This window comes from Mauremys reevesii, linkage group 4, assembly GCF_016161935.1.
Source record: "Mauremys reevesii isolate NIE-2019 linkage group 4, ASM1616193v1, whole genome shotgun sequence".
Taxonomy (NCBI): domain Eukaryota; kingdom Metazoa; phylum Chordata; order Testudines; family Geoemydidae; genus Mauremys; species Mauremys reevesii.
Genome location: NC_052626.1, coordinates 134,936,851 through 134,964,310, shown reverse-complemented (window position 1 = coordinate 134,964,310; position 27,460 = coordinate 134,936,851). Strand labels below are relative to the sequence as shown.

Below are 27,460 nucleotides of genomic sequence, written 5' to 3'. Positions count from 1 at the left end.
ATTTTCTGTTCATTGGGCCAAAGCAAGAGCTCAGCATGGAAAGCCCTCTACAGGGCAGTGTTAGGGTGCGTTCCTGGGCTGTTAGCAGTCCTTGTTCTTGTCGCCTGTCTGCTAGTTAGTGCGGCAGGCTTTGAAGGAGGAGCTGCTCTGGCTTTCCTGTTGGAGCCGTGTTCTCCTTTACTTCACTAGGAATTGGGGCAGGCAAAGGGCTAGGATCACTCTATAGTCCAGTAGTTGGGTGCTTGCTTAAGAAATGAGAGATCCATGGATTTCCTGCTTCTAATCCTCCCTGTGCACCTTTAGAAGAGGTTTGATTGGGGCAGGGCCGGTGCAAGGATGTTTCATGCCCTAGGCAAAACTTCCACCTTGCGCCTCTATGCCCACGGCAGCTTCCCCCCCTCTGCCCTGAGGCACCCTCCTCCCCCCCTGGGGCAGCAAGCCTGGGAGGCAGGAGAAGTGAAGCATCTCACCCCTGCCCTACCTCCTCCCTGAGCATGCTGTGGCTGCATCACTTCTCCTGCCTCCCAGGCTTGCGGTGTCAATCAGCTTAGGTGCTGCAAGCCTGAGAGATGGGTAGAAGTGAAGCAGCCATGGTGTGCTCAGGCAGGGCAGGGGTGAGCTGGGGTGGGGAGTTCCCCTGCGTGCTGACCCCCCCCCCCTTACTTGCTGCAGGTGGCCCTCCCCACACTTGATGGGGGCAGCTGAAGAAAATGCCCCACCTCTATCCTAGCACCCTAGGCCACAGCCTAGGTGGCCTAAATGGTTGTACCAGCCCTGGATTGGGGAAATCCCAGTTCCCAGGTGACCCTGAGAGGTAGCAGATTCCTGTTTAAGTCCCTTCTGCTTTGTAGGAGCCCTTGTTTTCCTGGGAAAAGGAGGGGTCTGAGACAGGGGTCTCTCACCTCTGCAGGGGTGGTGGGGAGGGGAAAGCCCTGTTCCAATCCCTTCGCAGAGGGGGGATTGGAACTGGGATCTTCCACTGCCTGGGCAGGTAGCTGGCTGCAGGGGGCAAAAGAGAGTTGCATTTTTAATAAAAGTGCCCAGAAGTGGCAAATACTTTTCCAAAACCCTTCAGCTCAGCAGGCACAGAGGGGGATAGAACTCACAAGTTTGACATACTTGCTGGGGCCTAATCAATAGTTAATCGGGTGTGGGGGGCTCAGTTTCAACAGGAAAGGCTAAGGCTGTTTTTAAGCTGATCTAAGGAAGAATTGAACCAGGGTCTCCACTGTTCAAAGTACTTACCCTAGCTCCTAGGCTAGAGGGGACTCCTTGTTTTAGACTCTTGGACACAGACTCAATCACTAGTTAAAGAGTAACAGCTTCAACAGGAAAAAGAGTGGGTTGCCCACTGTTTTAATCCAGCCCACAGAAGACTTGAACCAGGGTCTCTAGGGTGCTTAACCTAGCTACTGTGCTACGGCGAGCTCTTGACTTGTGCTTGGGCCTGATCAATAGTTAATTAAAGTGGAACAACTTCAACAGGACACACTAAGGGAGGCCCACCTGAGACTACCTCAAAGTCCAGCACTGAGCACATTCACTTGAGATGTAGAACTCTGCTTCAGTCCCTTCGCAGCAAAGAGGAGGCAGATTGAACCAAACTCCCCCATAGTTTGGGATAGGAAACTTTGGTCTGCAGGGCTGGTAACCTGGCGTCATTCAGGAACACTGAACTCCGATTACAAAAGTTAAGGCTCCCCTTTGAGATATCACATAATTTCCTTGATAACAACTAAACTGAAACTTGATCCATAAAGGAAACATCTAGTGAGTAAACAGCCTACAGCCGCCCTTACTGAGGCCCCAGGAAATACTCCATTCATGTTATAGACATACAAAATTTGAACTAGTTTATAGGAAAACATGCCAGAGGTATTTAAGAAATAGAGTGACTAGTGTGAACATGTCCAAATACAAAATGATTGGGAGTAGTACTGCTGTGTCTCTTTTCTACTGTAAAGCTTTAGTGACCTTGGTTTTGAGTCAATACTATTATCTTGTTTGACCTGAGCAGTTAGCCAAAATTTGGGGTCCTGTAGGTTGTTCCAAATGGGAGGAGAAATTGATGATGGAAGTCTGGTATCTTTGGTGCATTCTTGTTTATTTACAAAGAAATTACAAAGTCCTGTTTCCTTCAACCCAGGAGGAAGCAAACAGTGTGCATCTTTTCTTTCTCGCAGAACCAAACCTATTTCAGCTAGCAGAATACCCCCAAAACCTCCATTTTCTAGGCTTTTCTCAGTGTTGTGTTACCAGCTGATGCTGCTTGTACAGGCTGTCTTGTTTTCTGCTCTGTCTCTCCCTTTCTGCTGTGTTTCTCATACACATCCATAGACAAAACAGTATGTAATAAAGTCCTCGGACCAGAACATCAACATTCCTGATGCATACCTTCTTTGTTTTCAGCAGTAAGATGTGCTTACCTGCTTCTCAGCTTTCTTAAGTGAAGGGTGGTGGTGAATTCTAGAACAGTATAATTTCACAATAACCCAAGCTGAACAGGAAAATCCTTTTGCAACCAGAATCTCATCCCACAAGGTACTAAGCACTGTCCACTCCTTGTTGTGAAGGGTGCTCAGCTCACTTGCAGGATCTAGCCTTAAAGAAACATCTACCACCATTTAAAACAAGCAGCTGCTTCTCAGGTGTGCAGTCCCTAAGGAGCCATTTGAACCAAATCCAGCTTTAAAGTGGGACGTGGAGTGCAGTGAAACAAGCATACACCAAATACACTAACGGAAAATACAGCAACACAATGACCTAGATCAGTGAAACTTTTTTCTCATGTGCAGACCCCTAAATAATTTTGAATGGAGATGCGCCCCCCTTTGGAAATCCTAGACAGTCTGTGGATCCACAGGGTCTGCAGATCACAGGCTGAAAACCTTTGACCTAGACTGACTGGACAGTGGGTATTGACATAGCTACAACAGACTGGTTGTTGCTCTGTGTTTGTGCTGCACCTCGCACAATGGAGTCCTGGTACACAAATGGAGCTCTTCAGCGCTACTGCAGTACTAATCAATAACGCAATGTGCGGTAGAGCCAAAAGCAGAGTTGGAAACACCCGGGGGGTGGAGGCAGGGAATAGTGTGGACTCAGGGAACTGGGATGGGAAGCATGCATATTCCCTCCCTTCCCTCCCATATTGCTCCAGAGCAGGAGATGCATCCCCAGCAAGAGGCTCTTGTCCCTGTTAGACTGTGACCCTGTGATGAACATCAAGGATTTTAGTCAGAAGGAATGCACCACAGCACCACTTCCGGCTGCTTCTCACAGTATGAACAGTCACTGTAACAGGAGGCAGGGTCCAGGGGGAAGTTGTGGTTGCAGGTGATGCCAGAGCATCGCTTGCTCAGCTGCAGTGGGATCTCCTCCTGACAGAGATCCTGTGGGACCCCGGACAAAGAGGAATTATTCAACAAAATTACATCCCTTTTACATTTGTCAGGGAAAATCCCTGTACCCTAGAAAAGAGATGCTTCTTTGCAAGAGGAAAAGATCAAACTTTCTTCTGTTCTGCTAGCAGCCAGTGACTGGATCAGGACAGAGGGCTAGATTTCAACATCACCTGTAAATAATCAGTTTATAGTAATAAGTATGGAAAAAACACAGAACACTAGAGTCTTCATTCAGTATTCCTTTTATTTAAGAAAAATATGTTAAAAAGATGACATAAATCCCACAAATTCCTTCGGTTACAGTTTCACCACCTGTGGAAAGATTTATGCATATTGCTAAACAAACTCAACATAGTTGTGATTGTAAAAAAGAATATAAACAACATGTTTTAAAAGATAAAATAAATTATAATAATGTGTTGGATTGCACTCACTGCCATCTTACCAGCAGAGAGTGCCATTTCCTGAATTTAAAAAACTTGTTTTCAGACCTCCAAAGACATTTTTTGATGACTAAAACATAAAATTAAATTTAGTCACTAAACCACCGGAGAACTTGCTATAGAGTACACTTTTGATCTCATTGCTTACTTCTTATAAAGTGCTAGTTGATTGTAGGGAAAGAAACAGGATACCTTATTTTCAGTACATTTTATTAAAAACTCAGTGACGAGTATTCTGAACATCTCTGGAACCCCACGTAAATTCACACACTTCACTCTTTTCTCTTAGGGGAAACACTATATATCAAATTTGTAAAAAGAAACCAAAGTTATAGAGCTGGGAACAAAAGGTGGATTTATCTGAAGAGAGTCTCACTTCAACATCTGTAGCTGAAGACTAAATCTGAAGAAAGGTCACATCAAGAATCCACAACATTCCATTTAGACCTTTACATTTGGGTTTAAAGACTAATATTACGCACATCATGATGGAAGCCTGTAAGCAGGCATCTAAACAGGCTCTCTTGCCACCTGCAGCTAAAACCCGCAATCCAAACTATGCCACACTCAGATGGCCAACATGTTCTTTAACAGGTGAAACATTTAGCACTATGGAGAGGTGGAATAAGGAGCCAGCTGCGTGTACAGAACAGCAAGTAATTTTGATGCTGCCAACTGCCTTTGCTTGCTTCAGAAACCAGTTTTTAAAGACAAAAGGGATGATCCACTTCCCTTTTACTTTTTGCTTTTTTCAAATGCAGTGGATTCCAATTGCAAGTCCAGTTCAAAGGAGAAAAGTTGTAGTGAAAGTGCCTGAGAGAGGTCTATTTTCACTACCAAAATTCAGTGCAAATGTATGAAGCTTATTTCCTAACTTTTCCATTCTTTTCTTCCAATATTATGTCTGTTAATTTGTAAGCCATTAGCTAGCATCGACCTTGATCCTGAAGAAAAAAAAAAGATAGTTAAAATCAAAATAGTTATATATTTTAGTCTTCTACAGCTTTAGACTTCAGTCTATGATGCTTTAAACTTTTCAGATGTTGTACTTTACAGTACCTTCAGGAACAAATATTAGTTTTGTATTAAAAAGTCGGTAGATGTTAGATAACTTTTTAAATGAAAAAAAGTTATCTGATGTGTAACAATAGCGTACAACAGAAATATATTTTCAACTGATTTCATTTTAAAGCAGAATTCGTAATATTTCCCTAATGATAGGGAAGTAGGAGAAAACATGCACTATGGATACAACAGGGGTTAGGGCTAACTAGTAAGCAGAGTTAGTAACTGCAAGGACAAATAATGAAAAACGTTATTTACATAAAAGAGCCAAAATATTCCTGGGTGCTCCATGCCCCCCTTCTCACTATAAAATAAAGCTGAGCTGAGGAATTCCTTTGGAAGTTCCTCACTGTATCAGGAGTGGACATCTAAATAGATTTATGTAAACTACATTTTTAAAGAGGGATATTAGTTTCAGTGACTAGTCATACTAAATATCAATCTTATTTAACAATGGCTAGTGCAAATACTGTGTAAAGTACTAAAGTCCTCATAAAATCAACTTCTGAACCTCTTTGCGATATATACTGAAGAGAGCAAAGCTCTTCAGGGGAGGAATTTGACTAGTTTACCTAGCTGTATAATTCATTTGATGAACTACTAGTACATGTCCCCATACGGGATAAAAATCTTAAATTTGCTTATAATCTTTATGGTTTTATGCATTTATTTTTCACCCAAACAACACAATATGATTTGCTTCTTCAATCTTAAAATGGACATATGGAAGTAATAAAATAGAGATGACATGTTAGATATCAGTTTTCAAATCAACTTCGTTTAGAAAGAACACAATGTTTGAGTCTGTTGTGTTTGCAGAAAAACATAGAAGAAATCTAGTATATTAGTGGTTAACCCAACAATGATGTCACATGCAACATTTCAGTTCATGTCAAGAAAGAAAAGGTTAAAAGAAATAAGAACCTATAGATTATATTCTCAATTTGAATTTAATATGGTATAATTCTACTCTGTTCTCTCAAATAACATAGAATCAGAAGACACCATCTATATATTTTAGGTGGAAGAAGATATTTTTCTATAACAAAATATGCCTTTCAAGACCCAGTTTAGATTTTGTTTCACCCACTGGTAGTTCTTATTTTCTTGGAAATTGAGCTTCAGGTATCTAGATTTTTAATATAAGAACTGAACGGCAAGAAAGGAGAGAACGCTAATTGAATGAAATATGTTTGCAGAAATAAAAGCCAGAAAAAAATTAATAGTTTCTAAAAGGAGAGCTTTTATAAAACTAGAATTTATAAAGGAACTAAGATTAAATTTAGGCTATTAGGAAGATATTTTGATGGCAACATGCATTAAGCTGTGGTATTCTCTACCAGGGAAGTGGTGGAACCCTTACTACTTGGAAATTTTAACAGGAACAAGAGCAAGATATTATAAAACAATGTTTTTCTTTGTAAAACTTCCTCCAAAATACACCAAAAATGTATGTCCCACACTTTCAAGAAATTAAAACATTCACTTGGATTGTGTGGTGTGTGAGAGAAACCTGCTAATGTCAAGGGAAAGCTTTGGACTTCACCTTGTTTGGTATCAAATCAAGTATTGTGGTTTTAATTGATACTCAGAGGAAGCAACCAACAATGACACATTTTGGGGGGACATCATATAATATGAAAACAACTTCTCGTCTTTATGTTGTTCTCTTTAGACCAGAGGGATAAGGTGTTGCTGAGGGTGAAGGAGTTGTACAACTCCACAACCTTGTTTTTGTAAAGTGTTTGTGGGCTGATTTTCCAAAATTCTGTGCTGCTGTATTAAAAATAAGGATTTTTTTAAGGTTTCTGTTTTCAGGAATTCTTTTATACAGTTGCTGAATATACCAAGTAGCGAGAAACATGCATAATGTGTAGGGAACTTGTGAATTTGTGGAGGGAGGGATAGCTCAGTGGTTTGAGCATTGGCCTGTTTAAACCCAGGGTTGAGAGTTCAATCCTTGAGGGGGCCATTTAGGGATCTGGGGCAAAAATTGGTCCTGCTAGTGAAGGCAGGGGGCTGGACTCAATGACCTTTCAAGGTCCCTTTCAGTTCTAGGCAATTGGTATCTCTCCAATTATTTTAAATTATTTTTATTTGAATTCACTGCTGCAGGAGGTTATTGATGTAATAGTACAGATACATTTCAAGAAAAAGACAATTATAAGCTACACCATTTGTTACTTTGAAATTCTAAGAGAAGGGACAATGAGCTATGATACATCAGATGTAATATGACAACCTCAGGAGTCAAATTTTCCTCTTGTTTCCCTCCCCCAATCTATGTATACTTTTGTACAACTCAACAGTGGTATTATAGTAGGTGCTTTTTGCATGCTTTGGAAATATCAAGTATGGGAAACTGCAGGTAGCTGGTTGCAGTAGCTAGATAATAGTTTGGTGCCCTGAAGCAGATCATGCATTTCTGACACAATGCAAAAAAAATCTGCATGGTAACTAATCCGTTCCCCCACAAGTCAATGTGAAGCATGGGTTAAACTTCCTTATTGTATTGCAAAGTAGTGTTATTATTTTGGTTAGCAAGTGAAATTAAGCTGTAAGTGTATAAAGCAATTGACATAGTTCTATTCTAAACTCTTACTATTCAATAGACTGTTTTTCCTCACAATACATTACTGATTTCTGTATAAACACAAAACGCTTATTTTTCAGCAAATGCAATAGACAAACATAGTTATCTATTAACAAACATTCAGGACAAACACAAGCAGCCCTTTTAATACTAGTGTTCTTTAATACAGAATAGATTTTCCTGGGAGTATCCAACAAGCATTAGGTTAAATAACAGTGTTAGTGGAGAAAGCAGTTCATTTAAGTTGATTTATAAAACTTCTCTAAAATTTATCACGAGCAAAAATAGAGAAGTAATTCTAGACAACGTCTTCATTTAACAACTAAATGCCATGCCTTTAGTGCCACAAGTTATTGCAATTTTCACAGTAACATACATGTTATTTTTTCTGACATCAGCAACATGCAAGAAAAGTCTCAGTCATCTAAACAGTCAGAGTAAATCTCAAAAAGGAAATATTTGTTTCTGGGGCTCTTACCTATTTTTCTTCAAAATTGCCGATGCTATAATTGCAGGAACTACACCAAGAACTACTTTTTTAAAAAAGAGCAATTTAGTAATCAAGTTAAATAAAACATAACATTTTGCTAAAAGACAACTCTGAATCTCAGCAGTTCTGGAACTTGCTCTCATCATCACTGACAGATTATCTGTATCATAGGACACAATTTTTTCCCTTATGATGATAAATAAGCCCCTCTCATACACCAGATCAAACATCACAAGAACTCTCTACCCTAATCGAGAAAGAGGTTCTGATGTTGGATCTCTTAATTTATCAAGTCTTTAATGCTTCTGTGCACAGCTTAAGGTTTGTCTAGATTCCTAGCTCATCCAGAGTAATGCTCCATATTCAATCTACTTCACATCCAAGATGTTCAAGCTTAAATTCAACTTCTTCCCTTCAGTCTCCTGCAAGGTGTTTAAGTTCGCCACCAAAGAGTCACAGAATGTATTATGGTCAATATCTAGTATGGCTTGCTTGATTTCTTCCCCAATTGATATAGTATTTTAAACTGATAAATAAAAATTAGAAAAAGAAGCTACCAAATTCATCAGATTCTCTCTCTGTCTTGAACCTTAAAATGAAAACTTCTATTAATCTGTCTACTTTGGGGTCACACTGAGCCAACTAAAACCATGTTTCAATTCTGCTATTGAGATCTGAGCACAGTTTCCCCGATCGGCACACACTGGGTCAGCTGCATCTTTAGAGCCATGTGACAGGGATGTAGATTACAGAATGGTTTGCGTTGGCATATTCTCAGAGGGAGATCACTGCCTCCATTGATCAGGCAACTGCTAGAACTCTGCTTGTACTGAACGCGTATTGACATCCACGGGACTTCGGCATGTGCTGAAGTGCTTTGATGAACAGGTGCCTACATAGGGAACGGTCTGCTCCCCAAAGTTAAGCTACAGCGTCTGTGAGAATTCTGGGAGAGAAGGGGGAAATGTGTTCTGAATAGACGAGCATGATGACCAAAAACTCAAGATCTGTTATGTGGAGACCACTGCAGGCTGACTAACTCTGGATGCCGAGAACTTCAGTAACAGCCTTATAATTTCCTGTATAATATGACACTATCAAATCTAACGTACAAAGCGATTTCTTGGATCTTTTTACAACTTCCCTTTCTAGCTTTTGCCCTTTCCATTTTTGGTAGACAAAATATTCTCACTCAAAACAGAGCTACACAAGTGAACCTTTTCTTGATATCCCTGAGTATAAAGAGGAAAATGAGATTTTTCCCTCCCCTTTTGTTCCCCAGTATCATGCAGACACATTTCAGATAGACTCACAGCAGACTGCCTAGCTCAGGCAAATATTGTGAATATGCCTACAGACAGAGAAAATAGCTAGGAGTATGAATACAGGCTTCTCTCCAGAGAATGGCAGTGCTTTTACATGGCACCACAGCATGTTAGAAATGGCAGAGAAGTTCAAGAACCCTAAATCCCAGGGTCTTTAGTAATTAAGTAGGGGGAAAACATTGAGATTGAAAAAGGGCAATATTAAAATAGCTTTGACTCCAGATCTTAAAACCGTCATAGCTCTAGTGCACTGACTGATTTTTTCAGTTTTAAGTTACTTACCGATACCAATACCGGTGACAATGCCTATTGCAAGGACTATGACACGCCCTAAAGAGAGAAACAAAAAATGTGAGCTAAAATATGAAACCAAATTCATGTCAATAACCTACAGGAATTTATCCACAATCCATGCATATGAAGCTACACTTAGTATCCTAGATTATGTCAGATATTAATGAACAATTAAGGTAGTCATGTAAACACCATATTCTCAAATGGATAATCATTAGCTGTTGGAAACCATGATCTCACTCCTACAGAACCTCATAATGAAGAAAGGCAGCTTTTCAAAGGATTGCACACATTTGTACCTTGTAATACCAACAGGAAAACCACTGTGTAAATGGAGGACACAATCTGTGTTTAAAGGTTTTCTACAATATGAAGTGCTGGATGTTAAGGATTCTCTTGCACATGCTTCTAGGCTCTCATTTACCAAGCCTGCACTGGCCTGTTGTACATTTGCCAAAATGATAAGAAAAGGCCAGAATCATTATACTCAAGTTGTCTAGACCAGGTACCACAATTTTTGCCCTAGCATATCATCATAGTTTGGTGTTATGTTATCACAGATATAAAGAGTGCTGTAATCTGTATTTTTAATTACCCAAACAGATGGTTTCAATGGACAAACTTTTGCTGTTCTTACTAGAATAAGATCTCTTATCGTCTAACCACTGGCTGTGGAAGATACTGAATGTATAATAAATTCCTTGACACAGACTGCATAGAACTACAATCACTGATGTCAATGAGTTTTGCATTTAGAAATCCAGACTCCTGTTAAAGGAATGCTCAGATTAACATTTTAAAGGAAACGTACGAAAGATTAAAATAGCACTCCTGACCTTCATTGATACTGTCAAGTGGCTTTTCAATGGCTCCTGGAAATTTTGAAGCCTATTTACCCTCAAAAAATAAATCTATAGCCTTTAATGTTAATAATTTTAATATGAAAAATGGAGTGTACATATTCATTTATGCCCATATTGCTCATCATTACTGTAGGTTTCATAGTGTTGGCAGAAATATGCAGTTTGGTCATTAAAGTTTTGTTGTTGTTTTTGTGGTTTAAATAAAGCCCAATGAAAAACATTTAAAAAACCAGGCAGGAAACTGTTTGCTGGGGGAAAAGGAGGTAGAAAAACACCATCCGCACATAAAAAGAAATCCAGTTGAGTTAAAAACAAATTTGTAATTGTGATCCCCCTAAAGTACTGATTAGAAGCGAGGGCTTTTTAGTTTGCTTTTGGCAGGAATTCAGGTGATTCCAATCTCATGCACATAATGCAGCCACATGGAGCAGCAACATTCAGGGGCTCCTTAGTGTAATAGACTTGAAAAACAATTGAAAGTATCCAGCCAGCCCAGTTCTGAAGCTCCCTACAGCCCTGCTCGCCAGGCGCACGCCACTACCCAGTCTAATAGCTCAAGTGTTTTCTCTCTCCCCTCAGTACCTCACCTTCTCCATCAGGCTCAGCAAAGTTGCCAGCTATGTTCATCGCAGAACCTGTACAGAAAAGAAAGTTTTATAAAATACTTGAGGTGCTCTCCACACAACTGACTATTTTAAATACCAAAAAGCTGGCAGAGATTCCAGGCATGTAAAGACATCAACACACACAAACAGATTGGAGTGAAATTTATCTCGCCAAGCACAGGACAACACATATTGAATTGTAAAGACTCAAATCCACAACTGCTCATATTCTCTACCCAAGACATTTGAAGAAAAGCCCCCAAGCATGCCAGTGAAAGCACTGTCAGGCTGGATAACTGCTAATGTCAACCCCCTCCCAGTGTTTTACCCACTTGATTTTCTTTAATATTTCTCTCTGTTGTGTATACCATCATGTCTGCACAAAGCAGAAGAGCCACACGCATTAGGTGCATTACCACATTGTCATTAGAAGAGCTAATTCTCTCAGCTGTAAAGTATCTATTCCTCAATTCTCATCCTTGGGATAACCATATAGTTAGAGACTAACTGTCTTTGTCCCAGGAAAATCTACACCTAGGAAAGAGTTTGTGCCACTGAAATGATACGAGCTTGGATGCCATAGAGCGATAGAAGATTTTCACATGCCACCTCCTACTGCAGCCAATATTGTTATTAGTTGTGTCGCAATAGCACGTGAGGATTCAAGTCATGACTCAGGGCCCCACTGTGCTAAGCGCTGTAGAACTACACAACAAAAAGAAGGTCCCTGCCCCCATCCCTCTCATTAGAGGTGCCATCAATCAGCCCAGACAATAATATTCCTTATCCACGGTATTGGCCATGTCACTCTCCTTTTGAGAGGAATCAGGGGGATGGGCCAAGGTCAGAGCTCCGTGGGAATCCTTTGGAAAGTGGAAGGGGGAGAAGGACCCACCAAAAGGCTTTGATAACCAAAATAAATGGTGCAGGAGCAATGAGAGGGGTAGGAAAACCAGGAGAGCATGGAGTGTGCACATGAATAAGCAGCTCTCTGTCAAGTTTTAAGGCAAGTGCTAAGTGAGCATCATTATATTTGTATCTATGAATAGCAGAATTATAGAAATTAAAAATGACTTTCACATTGTACTTTTCATTTTTATTCAAGTGGAAATTTGAACCCAAAATTCTAGACTTTTAGCAAATCAAAGTTCTTCCAATTTACCTGAGGAAGTACCAGCTACTTCTGCTCCTTTGGGAGGGACAGTTGTGGGTTTGTCCTGGGTAATTATGTCTAAGGCAAAAAAGAGGAAAAAGCAGCTATGAACATTACATCAGTCTCCCATCACCAGCTGGCCACTCAGAGTCAGGAGCTTCTCAAACTAATGTTTAGGAATCTGCATCTTTAGAGACAAGACACACTTATCCCACTTACATGTTGTCACAGCGAGAGCCCAGTTGGGCTATCCTGCAGCCTGCTGCTGGGATCCCATTCATATATTCTAGGGGAAGCCCATAGCAACCGCTACATTGAGCTGCCTACCACTTCCCTTTACAAAAGTTCTCTCTCTCTCTTTTATAAAAAAAAAAAGAGCTCTAACAGTTCTGTGGTTTGCAGCAGGGATGTGAAAGGCTCAGTGTGGTGCCTCTTGCTACCACCATGAGTTACAAACTGCCAAAATCTGTCATTTCCCTTCAGTTTTACTCATCAGAACTTCATAGAGTGACTTCTAAAACCCCCAAACATGCTCTTGTCACTGAGCATTCTCTGCGAGGTATTGCCATGTGCAACTGAGAACTGTGCATCTCCATCCCTCACATCAAAATATCCTTTGGCCTAGGAGAACGAGAACCGTGTTGGGAACCAGGAGATGATGAGTTCAGCTTTGATTATTTCTACTGGCTGGTGTTAACGATCCTGTGCCCTTCGAAACTCAAGTTAACACACAGCAACCCATCCTCCCTGAATGAAAGTTACACAAGCTAGGAAGAGAACCCAGATCTCTAACAAGGCAGACCCAAGTCTCATCCACTTAGCCTAAGCGAAAGAATTTGCCAAATCTAAATACTTGGCTACACAGTGTGTACAATGAGGCTATTAGTGCATATATAATCCATTGTCTTAGTGTGTTGTGCATCTTCCTCTAGTGGTTGGTCCATATAACAATTTACTCCTGCTGTCACCTATTATAATTAGTTCTTCAACTTGACAGAGGTCTATGCTGTAGTACCTTAGATTAAACAATCCCTTAGCCCGATCCCTGGGATCCCAAGTCAGCCGGCACGGGCCAGCCATGGATTTTGTATTGCACTGTAGACTTATTCTTAGATGTAAAAAGCATTGGAATCATCATTTCAAATTATCCAAATAGATTGTTTCAAGAGACAGACTTTAGCTGTCCTTACTAGAGTAAGGCCATTTAGTAACTTCTATAGCTGCTGGTTAAACATTAAATGAGAGTCCAGCAGAGGGCAACAAAAATGATTAGGGGGCTGGAGCACATGACTTACGAGGAGAGGCTGAGGGAACTGGGGTTATTTAGTCTGCAGAAGAGAAGAGTGAGGGGGGATTTGATAGCAGCCTTTAACTACCTGAATGGGGGGTTTCCAAAGAGGATGGAGCTAGACTGTTCTCAGTGGTGGCAGATGACAGAACAAGCAGCAGTGGGCTCAAGATGCAGTGGGGGAGGTCTTGGATATTAGGAAACACTATTTCACTAGGAGGGTGGTGAAGCACTAGAATGGGTTCCCTAGGGATGTGTTGGAATCTCCTTCCTTAGAGGTATTTAAGGCCTGGCTTGACAAAGCCCTGGCTGGCATGATTTAGTTGGTGTTGGTCCTGCTTTGAGCAGGGGATTGGACTAGATGACCTCCTGAGGTCTCTTCCAACCCTAATATTCTAGGATTCTATGAAAAGGGTAATTCCTTGCCACAGATTGAACAGAACTGCAATCACTGACATCAATGAGTTTTGCATTTAGAAATCAGACTCATATAAAAGCAATGCTCAGACTAAAATTTTTAGGGAAACTGTATGAAAGTTTACAATAGTAGCAAAGAGTGCTCTGAAGTGGCCTTTCAATGGCTCCTGGAATTACTGAACCTATTTGCCCTTAGGAAATACATCACTGACAAATTTATAGTCTTGAATGTTAAGAATGTTAGTATGATAAATGGAGTGTACATAGTCACTTGTACCCATTTTGTTCATCATAACTGTAGGTGTAGGATTCAGGTTTACTGATGGTTTCAGTGTTGGCAGAACACACAATTTGGGTTCTTTTGTTGTTGTTGTTGTATAAATAAAGCTCAATGAAAAACATTTTAAAAACCAGGCAGGAAACTGGCTAATGGAGGGGGAAAAAAAAAACAAACAAAAAACAACACACCACCCAGAAAGAAATCTAGCTGATTTAGAAACAAATTTATAGTTACTGTCTCTAAGTTTCTGACTAGAAGGGAATTTTTATTTAATATACTTATTTTTGGCAGGAATTCCATGTGATTTCAATCTCATGCACACAATGCAGCCACATGGAGCAGCAACATTCAGAGGTTCCTTAGTGTGATAGATTTGAAAAACAACTGAAAGTATGTGGCTAGCTCCAGTTCTGAAGCTCCCTACAGCCAGGCTTCCCTGCTCACCACACACATTGCGCTACACAGTCTAACAGCTCAAGTGTTTCTCTCCCCTCGGCACCTCACCTTCACCTTGAGGCTCAGCAGAGTTGTCAGTTGTGTTCAACACAGAACCTGTACAGAAAAGAAAGTTTTTTAAAATACTTGAGGTGCTCTCCACACAACTGACTATTTTAAATACCAAAAAGCCAAAGGAATGTCACAAGGACAAGTGCACAGTCCTGCACTTAGGAAGGAAGAATCCCATGCACTGCTACAGGCTGGGGACTGACTGCCTAAGCAGCAGTTCTGCAGAAAAGGACCTGGGGATTACAGTGGACAAGAAGCTGGATATGAGTCAGTGGTGTGCCCTTGTTGCCAAAAAGACCAATGGCATATTGGGCTGCATTAGTAGGAGCATTGCCTGCAGATCGAGGGAAGTGATGATTTCCCTCTATTCGGCACTGGTGAGGCCACACCTGGTGTACTGCGTCCAGTTTTGGTCCCCCCACTACAAAAGGGATGTGGACAAATTGGAGAGAATTCAGTAGAGGGCAACTAAAATGATCAGGAGGCTAGGGTTCATGACTTACGAAGAGAGGCTGAGGGAACTGGAGATATTTAGTCTGCAGAAAAGTGAGGGGGGATTTGATATCAGCTTTCAACTACCTGAGATGGTTCAGGTGAGGGCTGTGTCTGAGGGAGGAATTCAAGAAGCTTGGAATGGGAGGATCAAGCACAAGTTACAGCATAGGTCAGGGCAGATCATGCGTACAAGTGCCAGGGCAGAGAGAACGCAGCAGTGGGCATCCCAGCTGAGAGCGTTTGGTCTGCTGCAAAGGAGGAATCTGCAGTGAGTTGGCCCATGGCTCTATATCTTTTCAGTATTTAAGGGCTAAGATGTTAAATAGCCTCCAGGTCATTCCAATGTGCCCTCCACCCTTTTCTAATCTCAGTCAGTCATTCTAGTGTGATGAAGAAATGAATCACCTTTGCACTCAGGGGCAGATGCATTCCAGCGTGGAGTTCCCCCATCACCAGCTATACATAGAATGGAGGATACTCCAACAAGTGACCAATCATGGTTACAGGAATAGCTCACACGTGAGCCAACAGGGAAAGCTTTTTCCCAGCCACGGTCGTCCCGTCCATTAGAGATGCGTGCAGGTGGCTCACAAGCTAGAATAAAAGGGGAAAATACAGCATTGACACAGAATGGGAAATCTCCTAAAAGAAGGGAGGCAGCATAAATACCGTGGGGTTTCCTGACACTACATTTAAAAAAAAAAAAAAAAAAAAAGGTGCTTGGAGAGGCATCAATCCCTAATACCTTGACTATCTGCCAGCACTTTGTTAGTTTCTGGCTGTGAATTAGCATTATATCCATGGCACTGGGAGAGCAAAGATAAAAACAGCAACATGCAAAACACTCTTAAAACGTCTCTTTGACCTGTAGAGACCCCAGGGATCGTTGCTCAAAAAACTGAATAACTGCCCTGAATTACTAAGAATTGCAGCCAGACCCTGAGAAATACTGAAGGCCCGCAGCTCCCATCACCTTCAACAGTAGGGTCCTTCTGCATGGCTCCCTGAATCATTAAACTGGCCCTGCTACACATGCACCACCAAATTCTGGATCTGAACCCCTTCTGTAGCCACTGAGTCTGCAGTGAGTTGGCCCATGGTTCTACATATTTTCAGTATTTAAGGGCTAAGATGTTAAAGAGCCCCCAGGTCATTGCAATGTGCCCTCCACCCTTTTCTAATCTCAGTCAGTCATTCTAGTGCGATGAAGAAATGAATCACCTTTGCACTCAGGGGCAGGTGCATCCCAGCGCGGAGTTCCCCCATCACCAGCTGTACATTGAATGGAGGATACCCCAACAAGTGACCAACCACGGTTACAGGAGTAGCTCACACTTGAGCCAACAAGGAAATCATTTTTCCAGCCGCGGTCGTCCCGTCCATTAGAGATGCGTGCAGGTGGCTCACAAGCTAGAATAAAAAGGGAAAATACAGCACTGATACAGAACGGGAAATCTCCTAAAAGAAGGGAGGCAGCATAAATACTGTGGGGTTTCCTGACACTACATTTCCAAAAAAAGGTGCTTGGAGAGGCACTAGTCTCTAATATCTCTGACAATCTGCCAGCTCTTTCTTTTAGTCTCTGGCTGGGAGTTAGCATCATACCCGTGGCATTGGGAGAGCGAAGATAAAATCAACAACATGCAGAACACTCTTAAAATGTCTCTTTGACCTGTAGGGACCCCATGGATTGTTAAGTATCAGAGCGGTAGCCGTGTTAGTCTGGATCTGTAAAAGCAGCAAAGTGTCCTGTGGCACCTTATAGACTAACAGACGTATTGGAGCATGAGTTTTCGTGGGCGAATACCCGCATCGTCGGATGCACGGATTGTTTTTCACATGCTCATGACACTGAATAACTGCACTGAATTACGGAGAATTTCAACCAGACACTGAGAAGTACTGAAGGCCTGCAGCTCCTACCAACTTCAACAGTAGAGTCCTCCTGCATGGCTGAGTCATTAAACTAGCCCTGCTACATATGCACAACCAAAATCTGAACCCCCTCTACAGCCACTGAGTTCTGCCAGAACCCCCTGAACGAACATGCCAAGCGTCCTCCAAGTAATGAAACTCTTCTGGAGTCCCCCTCACCCATCCCCACTAGCTACTGAACTTTCCCACCACACCACCCTCCTAGTATAGTTAGCCATCCTTTCCCCATATGTCCATCCCTCTTGAACTGGTGAGGACGATGACGGTTTAGGGTGAAAGAAGGGGTCAGTGCTTGTTCTAGCAGGCCAATGTCATATTGGGCTGTATTAGTAGGAGCATTGCCAGCAGACTGAAGGATGTGATTATTCCCTTCTAGTTAGCACTGGTGAGGCCACACTTGGAGTACTGAGTCCAGTTTGGTCCCCACCTACAGAAGGGATGTGGACAAACTGGAAAGAGTCCAGTGGAGGGCAATGAAAATGATTAGGGGGCTGGAGCACATGACTTACAAGGAGAGGCTGAGGGAACTGGGGTTATTTAGTCTGCAGAAGAAAAAAGTGAGGGGGAATTTGACAGCAGCCTTCAACTACCTGAATGGGGGTTCCAAAGAGGATGGAGCTTGGCTGATGACAGAACAAGAAGTAATGGTCTCAAATTGCAATGGAGGATATCTATGTTGTATATTAGGAAACACTATTTCAGTAGGAAGCTGGTGAAGCACTGGAATGGGTTACCTGGGGAGGTGTTGGAATCTCCATCCTTAGAGGTTTTTAAGGTCAGGGTTGACAAAGGCCTGGCTGGGATGATTTAGGTGGGAATTGGTCCTGCTTTGAGCAGGGGATTGGACTAGATGACCTCCTGTGGTCTCTTCCAATCCTAATGTTCTATGATTCTACATCCCATTTGCCTGGCATTCAATTGACTCGCTATCTTTGAGGATGTAGCCAGATTGAAACAACACAGTTTCCAGTTGTATATTCAGGTTCACTTATAGAGATCTGTTCTCCATTTTCAATCACCAGGTTTGGACAATGAGGAATCTCTGAGGAACACCAACAAACAAAGGGTTTAAGATGTTTTTGTTCAGACAAAGGGTTTGTCTGCATGGGAAATTCATGGGAAAATTAGGGTGAAATAGCAAGGCTGTGAATTTTAAAAGGGCAATAGCTAACTCCACACTAACTCATCCCATGGACACCCTTACTCCACACCAACAGGGCTTCTTTGTGGGTTGGGTAAATTTTCTTCCAAAGTCAAAGTAGAGACACTTTCCATGGGGGAGACTTGTTCATTGGGAGGGTCACTATTCCATTTCAAACCATAGGCCTGTGGCAGCAAACTCATGAGGAGAAATAAACATCTAAAATTTAGCATTAAGGCTAAGACATTCAAAGCCACAACATTTATACAACCGTTGATCCATTTTCTATGCCAGAGTACCCCAAACTTGGGACGCCGCTTGTTCAGGGAAAGCCCTTGGTGGGCCAGGCCAGTTTGTTTATCTGCCGCGTCCGCATGTTTGGCCGCTCGCAGCTCCCACTAGCCACGGTTTGAGAACACATGGCCATGGCTATAGAACAGCAGCAGATTTTCTCAACTGTGCATTCCAAGAAAGTTCTATTTCCAGGGGCAGATGTGCAAATAATTTCTCCCTGCACTCAAGTCACAGAGACACTGGGACTACTGGCAGGTGTCCCTGGGGATTATGGGAATACTGCAGAGGGGGCAATGGAGTGGCCAGTGCATTAAGATGCTGCTAGCTGCCTCCACCAGCTTCTTGCTGCTAAATCAAGCCACAGGGGTCTTTCCAACTTGGACTCAGATTGTCCGCACAAACATACTGACACCACACACACGGAGTGGATTCTACATTAAAAGTGCCAACATCAGGACAGCTGGATTGGGAACCACAAACTAAGAGATAGTTCAGGTGAGGGGTGTGTCTGAGGGAGGAATTCAAGAAGCTTAGAATGGGAGGATCAAGCACAAGTTACGGCATAGGTCAAGGCAGATCATGTGTACGAGTACCAGGGCAGAGAACACACTGGCAGTGGGCATCCCAGCTGGGAGTGTTTGGTCTGCTGAAAAGGGGGAATATGCAGTGAGTTGGCCCATGACTCTACATCTTTTCAGTATTTAAGGGCTAAGATGTTAAATAGCCTCCAGGTCATTCCAATGTGCCCTCCACCCTTTTCTAATCTCAGTCATTCTAGTGCAATGAAGAAATGAATCACCTTTGCACTCAGGTACTGGTGCATCCCAGCGCAGAGTTCCCCCATCACCAGCTGTACATCGAATGGAGGATACTCCAACAAGTGACCAACCAGGGTCACAGGAGTAGCTCACACGTGAGCCAACAAGGAAAACATTTTTCCTGCCGCGCTTGTCCCGTCCATTAGCGATGCGTGCAGGTGGCTCACAAGCTAGAATAAAAGGGGAAAATACAGCACTGATACAGAATGGGAAATCTCCTGAAAGAAGGGAGGCAGCATAAACACCATGGGGTTTCCTGACACTACATTGAGGAAGAGAACTGGGAAAAGCTCAAGGCTAAGAGAGCAGTGGAGGGAAGTTTGTCTATTGACCTCTTCCAGCCAAGAAAGAAGATCCAAGGAAACCATCTTGCAGGTCAGTGTTTCAAAGTAGGAACAGCGATCTGAGGAAAAACCCAGAAGGGGATTAGGAATATGAGCACAAGGTGAGTGGCCAAGTTACTTTGCATTTTTGTGCAGGCCAGGGTAGGTGGACACTGCTTACTCTACTTGACTTGGGTTTTGAGTTCAGGTAAGGGATACTGCGGAGAAATGTAGGAACCTGGCACTCTGTCTCAAGAGGGACACTAAAGAAGAGCCTGTTTTTGACATTAGAGATGTGCTCTGTTATGACTTTGGATGGGTGGGGCAGATATTCTGAAGCATTAGCCCTCAGCAGGGGTATTATCAGACTGAAAAAGAATTGCTGCAAGAACATTAACAAGGGGAAACTGAGGTGGGCTGCCTGCAGGGCCACTTCTAGTCAGGAAGGGCACTTCAGGAGGCCTGTCTTGTTACCACATATGAGAATAAGGAATATCCATCTTCTATACTGTCACAGGGATACCTCAGGTGGTGTGTCATTTGTAAATGAAAGTCACAGGCGCTTACTTGCTCTCTTGCATAAAAGGTGGGTTTTTTTGTCCTCCCCGGAACTGGGAAAGGACAGGCACCAAAACATTCCATGAACAAAAACCCAGAAATCAAAATCCAGCTTTTCCACTCTGCAGTCTTCCCAGTTTAGTGCTGCAGATGAAGATTAACTGCCCCAGCATTCAAATTATCTGGTGTTGACTGGCCTCAGACTCTGCTCTCCGCAGCAAGCCTCACCTGGTCTTTCAGTATTAAACCCGGGCAATTACCCCCTGTCTTTTCTCACCAATTGCTTTCCCCTGAGGTCTGAACTCTCTGGTGCTCATTTGATTCCCAAAAGAAAGTGAGAAAGGAACTTCAACAGAAAAAGGCTGCAGCCTAGATAAACATAAAATGGAAGAAAGGAAGCTGAGGGGAAAAGACAGACTGATAATCTAATACACACTATTCATATCACATTCACTCAATCATACCACATGCAACAGAATGAGTTTTCTAGGCTATAGAAAACTGCCCCAATATAGACACCCCACAAAGCATCACCCTACTCTGTCACACACTTACCTGGGTCACAAGCGGGTAGCTGCGGATACCACTTGCCATCAGCTTGGCAATGAATCCTATCAGCGCCCCTAAGGGTGTAACCAGGATCACACTGAAATGTGACATTGGTTCTGTGTGTATAGTTAAGTGGAAGTGGAGATTTCAGGCTTCCATGTTGAATATGTGGGACTGGACACTGAGTCTCTGCAAAACACCAAACAAGGCTTTCCAGATCCTTTTATTACTTAGTGCACATCTTTTTAAAGTGCTGATTAATCCTCCCCACACCTCTGCAAGGCAAATAAGGAAGGAAACTATTTAACAAACAGAGAAACTGAGGCAGAGCAGCAAAGAGACTTGCCCAAAGCCTGAGAGGAAGACAATGGCAGAACCAGGATTAGAACTCGGAGGTCTCCATTGCCCAGCCACGTGCTGGCACCGCATCACCTCTCCATACGTTGTAATTATTCAGGATCTGAGCGTGTGTGTCAGAGAAGTGGTTAGAGCATAGCCCATCATTATATACATCCCACTCACAAACTGATACAGGAAAATTTCATCTACTGTCACCTAGGCACTGGCTTTCTTTGCTGCCATTGACTAGGTAGTTTTTATTACAAGAGAAAACTCAAGAGTGACACTATATGTAAATACAAATTTTTTTGTTGTCATCCTTCCATTTTCAACCACTGAGGGAATACAGCAAAGAGGTTGGTGCTCAGTCTAAGACAGGGAACAATGAAAGCCAAGGCACGTAGAGGACTGCTGGATCTATCTTCCAAGCAATCTGAACGTTGTGAAAACACATGGCCACAAAAGAACATCAGATTTTCTTAATCTTGACCTTTGTTTTTTAAGGAAAGTTCTTATTTCCACAGGCAGTCGCAACAGATCATTTCTTATTGCACTGGATTTGTGATGAAATTTGACTACTGGCAGGTCTCCTGGGGGGATTATGGGAATACTGGAGATGGGACAATGCAGCATTCAATACATGAACACCTTCCATGCTGCCCGCTCCTCCCTGCAGCTTCCTGCTGCTAAGTCAAGCCACTGGGGTCATTTCAACTTTTTGGATTCAGGTTGTTCCTGCAAATGTACTGCTATTGCAGACAGGGAGGATTTTAGGCTTAAGGATGCTGCCAGGACAGCTGTACTGGGAACCAGTAGCCAGAACAAGGGACAGACGCAGGTGGTCAAGAAATCGGTGTGAAAGGAGGACTAGCATTAGCTTGGATGTGGGTCAAACAGCAGATCACATATATGGGTGCTGGGTGAGAGAGGAAACTGGCAGCGTGCGTCTCTGGGAGTAGGTTGCTGGGAACATTTAAGGCACTGGAAAGGAGTGGTCAGCAATGGGATGGATGGGTTATGGGGACACATTGCACCAAATCATTCCTACCCTTTCCCAGTATGAGTCATTTTTGGGTAATGCAGAATGAGTTACCTTCACACTGAGGGGTAGGCTCACTCCAGGTTGGAGTGACCTCAGCACCAGCGATACACTGAATGGAGGCTTTTCCAACAAGTGAGAAGCCTCTGTCACATTTGTAAGTTACCGAAGAGCCAACAAAAAAACCTCTCTTGCCCCAGTCATTGTACTGGCCATGCAAGATGTTTGGGGGTTGGGCACAAACTAGAATTGAAGAAAGAAAAATACATTTTTTATACCGTAGATAAAAATCTCAAAAAAGAAAAGGAGGTGACTAATTCCCAACATTTCCTGATGCCATTACAGGAAAAAACAGTCTTTCCATAATACCTGAAAGAACACCCCAGGTATGTCCATCAACCTGCTATCTCGGTGTTCATCTCTTGCTGTGCATGGCATCAGGACAGCACACACAAAAATAATGAAAAGATGGTTAAGTGTTTATGTGGCCATTCAGCTGCTGAGACAGTCATTCACATGCTCCGTGAACAGCATTGAAACAGGGATGGTGATGATCCAGAGAGATGCTGAACGCCTGCAGCTTCCATTGACTAGAACCTCAGGCCTTGACTCCATAAATTGGCCCTGTTACACTTCTACACCTCCAAATCCAGATCTGAACCTCTTTCAGCTCTCCCAGCTTCCCAATCTTCCTCCAAGCTACCAAACCTTCTGAGTCCCCCAACAGACACCTCAGCCCCACCCCCACAACTGAACCTTCTCTGTAGATACACAGAGCCATCCTCATCCTCCGCTGCCCATCGCTTTCAAACTAGTGAAGGGGGAGGTTAGTTAGGGTGACACAAGGGGGTAGCACTAGGTCTGAGGAGTAATAAAGTTGTTCTTAGTGGATGGTTTTAGTCATTGGAGGTGACCCATGGAATTAATTCACATTTTATAGCACGATGGTAAACTAGTCCCAGGGCGCCTCATGTACATACACCTACAGCTTGGAAAATGCCTGAGTGACTAAAATCCTCACAAGGCCTTTGGAAAATAATTGGATGCCTAAAACTCTTTTCAGGTATGAGCATTGAGACCTGATCCCCTCCACTACTCAGACAGAGAGCTGCAGTTTGCATTTGCACCACTGTCCTCTCTTAAGAGGAGCATAGGGGGAATAGCATCTTTAATCTGTACCAGGAGCTCCATACAACCCCCAGTAACAAAGGCTGCTATGAGATGCACTGAATCCAGCCTGTAGCAGACTGGGGCATACTCAGGCTGGCCTAGCAGTCACAGCTGGGCTGACGATTGCCCATCAGGGACAGGAGCCACCAGGGCAGAGTTGGAAGAATCACAATCCTCCACCATTTATACTGACCTGGTTCGCAAACTGGTACAGCAGGATCCCATGTGCCATCATGTTTGCAGTGAATCTGAGCATTTCCTTTGATACTGTCTTTGATATCATACCCCAAATCACATTTAATTGTAACTCTGTCCTCAAACGCATAGGTCTCCTCTCCAGGTCTAGGCATCGGTTTCGGTGTCCCGTTGTTAACATCTGGAGCTGGACAACGAACTTCTGAGAAACACCAACAACAGTAACAGCGTTAAATCACAGCAAAGACAATTGTGGGGCTGCAGATTCATTTTACCAGGTGGAGCTGAAAGCTTTGCAAGCTATAGAAAATGGGCATTTCCTTGACATTGCTGAAGAGGCTTGGTTTTAGAGAAAGTTCTCTCTCCTGGGCAGAAACAGCATGTGGGTCAAGGGCCTTCATTTTCACTGTTCTTATAGCAGCTGTTCTGAGTGCAGCTGGCAGAGTATTTTTGGCCTTCATCACAGGCAGCAGGTGCTACTGTGAGTCTGTGTTATGACCATGCCATGTATAAGAAGGCAGGTGGTATGATGTGATCTATATTGATTGCTATCTACTTTAGGAGATGGTGGATGGGGGCAACAGATCTGTCTATAAGCATAGAAATGTAAAGGTGGCAGATTTTAAGGAGGCACAACATGGCATTCATAGCCCAGGGGTATATGCAAACTTTAAGCTACCGTTTTACCTTCCCAGTACTGGACTGCTCCACGCAGACGGCCCTGGGGACCTGTGCCCAGCTGCCTATGGGTTTGGCTTCAGCTTTACTGAGAATCTCTGCAGTGCTATGTGCTGTGAAACGCCCCAACACACCCCTCCCACTGGCACACCACTTGCCCCAAGCCTTGCAAGAAGATCCTGGGAAGACAGCCCTTTTGTTGTCTTTGGGTGGAGTTCTCTTCTGGATGGATCTAGGACATTTAAAGACCTGTTCTGTCACTCTGGACCTTTTACTTGGGAGTGAGGATTCCACCTCGAATTGGTTACCATAATCCCCAGTGTTAGCAGGAAGAGAAGACCCTGATTCTCCTTCCTTCTCTCTCACCCCCATCTCTACACTTTGAAGCATACACAAGCTGACTATAAGCACAATCTCCCCATTAGTGTTAAATTTGCTCAATTAAAACAAAGATAATTTAGCCAAACACTTACTCTGACAAAAGTTCGGAGCTGAAGACCAGGTCAAATTTTGAAGACAAGTAACATGCCCTTGCCTTCTTCCAGGGATTAGCTTATAACCTGGGCGGCAGCCATATCTAATCACCATCCCGGGTGGAATCAATATGCCAACATTAGTCTTCCGAACAGCATTGGGAATGTCAGGTGGATCAACACAATAACCTAAGGGTAAAATATGAAGAATGTAAGGACATACTTAGCCAGGAAAACCTATTGAGGTGAAATTGCCTCTACAAGAATGTGATGTGAGAGACCTAGCTGGGGAAAATCAGAGGTCCATATTCTACTCTCCCTCGCTCAGATCCATGCAATCCCATTGCCCAGAATTTAGCTCAGTCATTGCAAGGAAACTGCATGGAAAATACAACAAAACCAAGTGGGAATATGGGTGGCAGTCATACGATTCTACCTGCGTTTGGAATTAGAAAGGGAAATGCAAAGCCCTAACCTAAACCAGACGGTGTTTCTGTTTGTCTGTAACATGCAGTGTTGTAGTTGTCATCATGTTTCTTTCTAATATCCTGGGACCAAGATGGGTGAGGGAATCTCTTTGACTAGTGAGAGATACAAGCTTAGAGCTTGCACAGAGCTCTTCTGCACGTTGGCAAGATGATTACTTCTGAACACCACATCCAATCAATGCCAAACTTTCTGGGAGTGTTATAAGCATCAGTAGTCAGAAGCCTATTGGTTTTGTGGAATGTGGACAATTGGAAGATGGATGGGGAACAAACAGAGCTTCTTGCATCTGGTAATTGTCAATAGATCAAAGAACTGGTTGATCTCAGCCTTAACACTTTCTGGCATAATACCTGCCATCTCAACACTGCCTGTTCTCCCAGTACCATTTAAAAGAGGAGAGGGCAAACTACAGCCCATCAGGGCTTTCAATCCAGCCCATGGGAAACAGAGGGGCATGGGAGGGTGGCTCACAGGGATCTCGTGGTGGAGAATGGAGGAATGAAAGAAGCCCAGTGGTGTGAGCAATGATCTCAGCCTACAGACGTAACCAGGTGTCCAAACCTCTAGTTAATTTCAAACTATAGAATGGTTTAAACCGGAATCCAACAGACAAGTCATTTAACAGCAGCATCGTGGGACTGTCTCAGCTCAGTGAGCTTCAGGCTGCCGTGACAATTTCCTTTTTAGAAACAAAACATGAAACTGGTTGCACAACTGCAATAGGTGTCAGTTCAGTGCACATCCCCACAGGCAAGCCAGAAGCACTCCTGCTCCTGAGCCAGCTTGCATACCCAGCCTCAGTCAGGCTGGGCAGACTGCGCACTGCAGATCCCGCATGGAGATTCTCTCACCAAGTCAGTTATGCTCAGTAGCAATTACATTAGCAGTGGTCTTATTCCAGTCACAATCACACTGATCAGGCGCCAGGGAAATGCTGGTCACTGTTAGAAGTTAGAACCCCCTCTTCAAACAACACCTGGCACAGACCTGTCATCCACAGAGTTCACATTTGTGAATGGCTGGCCTAGTAATCCTGTGAGCAAAAAACCCCGTCTCCGGTGTGATTCCTACTGTTTCAGGGAATCAGGACTTGTCTCCTTTCTCTGTGAATAAACAGGATTGCATCAGAGAAATACTGAGCTCCATCATCAATTTCTCCTCCTAACAGAAACAGCCTGCAAGACCCTGTGTACTGGCTAACCGCTCAGGCCAAACAGCTCTTTTCAACCTGTCGCGTCCAAGCATTTACAGTGCGAGCTCAACTTGAAACATGGGAGTTGCCCCATGGAAGTCAACACTACCTGTGTGCTTAAAGTTATGCACGTGCTCAAGAGGTTTGTGGAATGGAGCCTTAAGGAAAGAAAAGCACCATCTCCATTTGGAACTGCAGGAGAAACATAGCAAGGCAGAGCTGGAATTTGGCCAGGAAAACAAGATCAGAGCGGTAAGAACGGCATGGGATCTTCAGCGCCCACAAGCGCCCAGGAGCTTGCCAGAGGGAAGCAAAGGGAGCGTCAAGGGATGTGAGCGTAGGGGAAAGCCAGGAGAGGGGAGAAGGTGGGGATGGGATTGAAGGGAGAGGCTCATTCTCCTACTCACTGAGAGCTCCCCCAGGCAGCAGCATGAGTACCAGGGTCCCCAGGAGCCGCAGGGTCCAGCCAGAGGGAAGTGACATCATGGTGCCAGATGAGTTCCCAGAGAATGGTGGTGACAGCGCAGTCCAGGCAGGGCTGCAGCCGCTCCTCACCCTGCACACTGTGCAACACAGACCCCAGGCATGGCCACCCATAGGCACATGAGGCAAGGGGAAGTGGGAGTCTGTGCGCTGCTGTTGCAGGGGCCCAGAAAGGGGATGGGCAGAGGGTGCACATGCTGCCCAGCCCCCCCTGTAGTGTTGTACTCGTGGCAAGGAGTAGAGCCGGATACAGCTGCAGTTAGTACCGTAACACTGAGCACCGTACAGCTAAGGTTTCTCAGGGGAAGGGAAATGCAGCATTGTCCCCAGAGCAGAAAAGTAACAATCACAAAGTTATTCTGATACAGCAGCACTACGCCACCCTGTGCTGATCAGCACCCCCGAACAGGGATGGTTTCTGAAACACAAGAGGCAGTCCAGTTACCAAAGGATCCTTTTTACTTAGCCTGTCGGTGAAATTCATCCCTGCTGTTACTCCATCCACCTCCGCTAATGTCATTACACCGGGGATGTATCTGACTCAAAGCTCCCCCTGCCTTAC

At 43.5% G+C, this 27,460-nt stretch overlaps 2 protein-coding genes across 3 annotated transcripts in view; both read right to left on the bottom strand.

Moving 5' to 3' along the window:
* The window catches only part of LOC120403911 (complement receptor type 1-like), a 626,098-nt gene that overhangs the window by 472,388 nt on the left and 126,250 nt on the right, over nucleotides 1-27,460 (bottom strand). The window lies entirely within an intron of this gene.
* LOC120403914 (C4b-binding protein alpha chain-like) lies at nucleotides 4,218-27,023 on the bottom strand. 2 transcript variants are annotated; one of them, XM_039535869.1, is made up of 11 exons: nucleotides 26,823-27,023; nucleotides 24,735-24,923; nucleotides 23,582-23,785; nucleotides 16,444-16,632; nucleotides 15,628-15,816; nucleotides 14,725-14,772; nucleotides 12,245-12,313; nucleotides 11,065-11,112; nucleotides 9,603-9,650; nucleotides 7,984-8,038; nucleotides 4,218-4,791 (listed from the first exon to the last, which is right to left on the bottom strand). In XM_039535869.1, exons 1-11 carry the CDS (start codon nucleotides 27,010-27,012, stop codon nucleotides 4,770-4,772), a joined length of 1,251 nt encoding a protein of 416 aa, XP_039391803.1. In that variant the 5' UTR covers nucleotides 27,013-27,023; the 3' UTR covers nucleotides 4,218-4,769. The 2 variants fall into 2 exon arrangements, with proteins under 2 accessions (XP_039391803.1, XP_039391804.1); XM_039535870.1 differs by having other exon boundaries at nucleotides 7,984-8,035.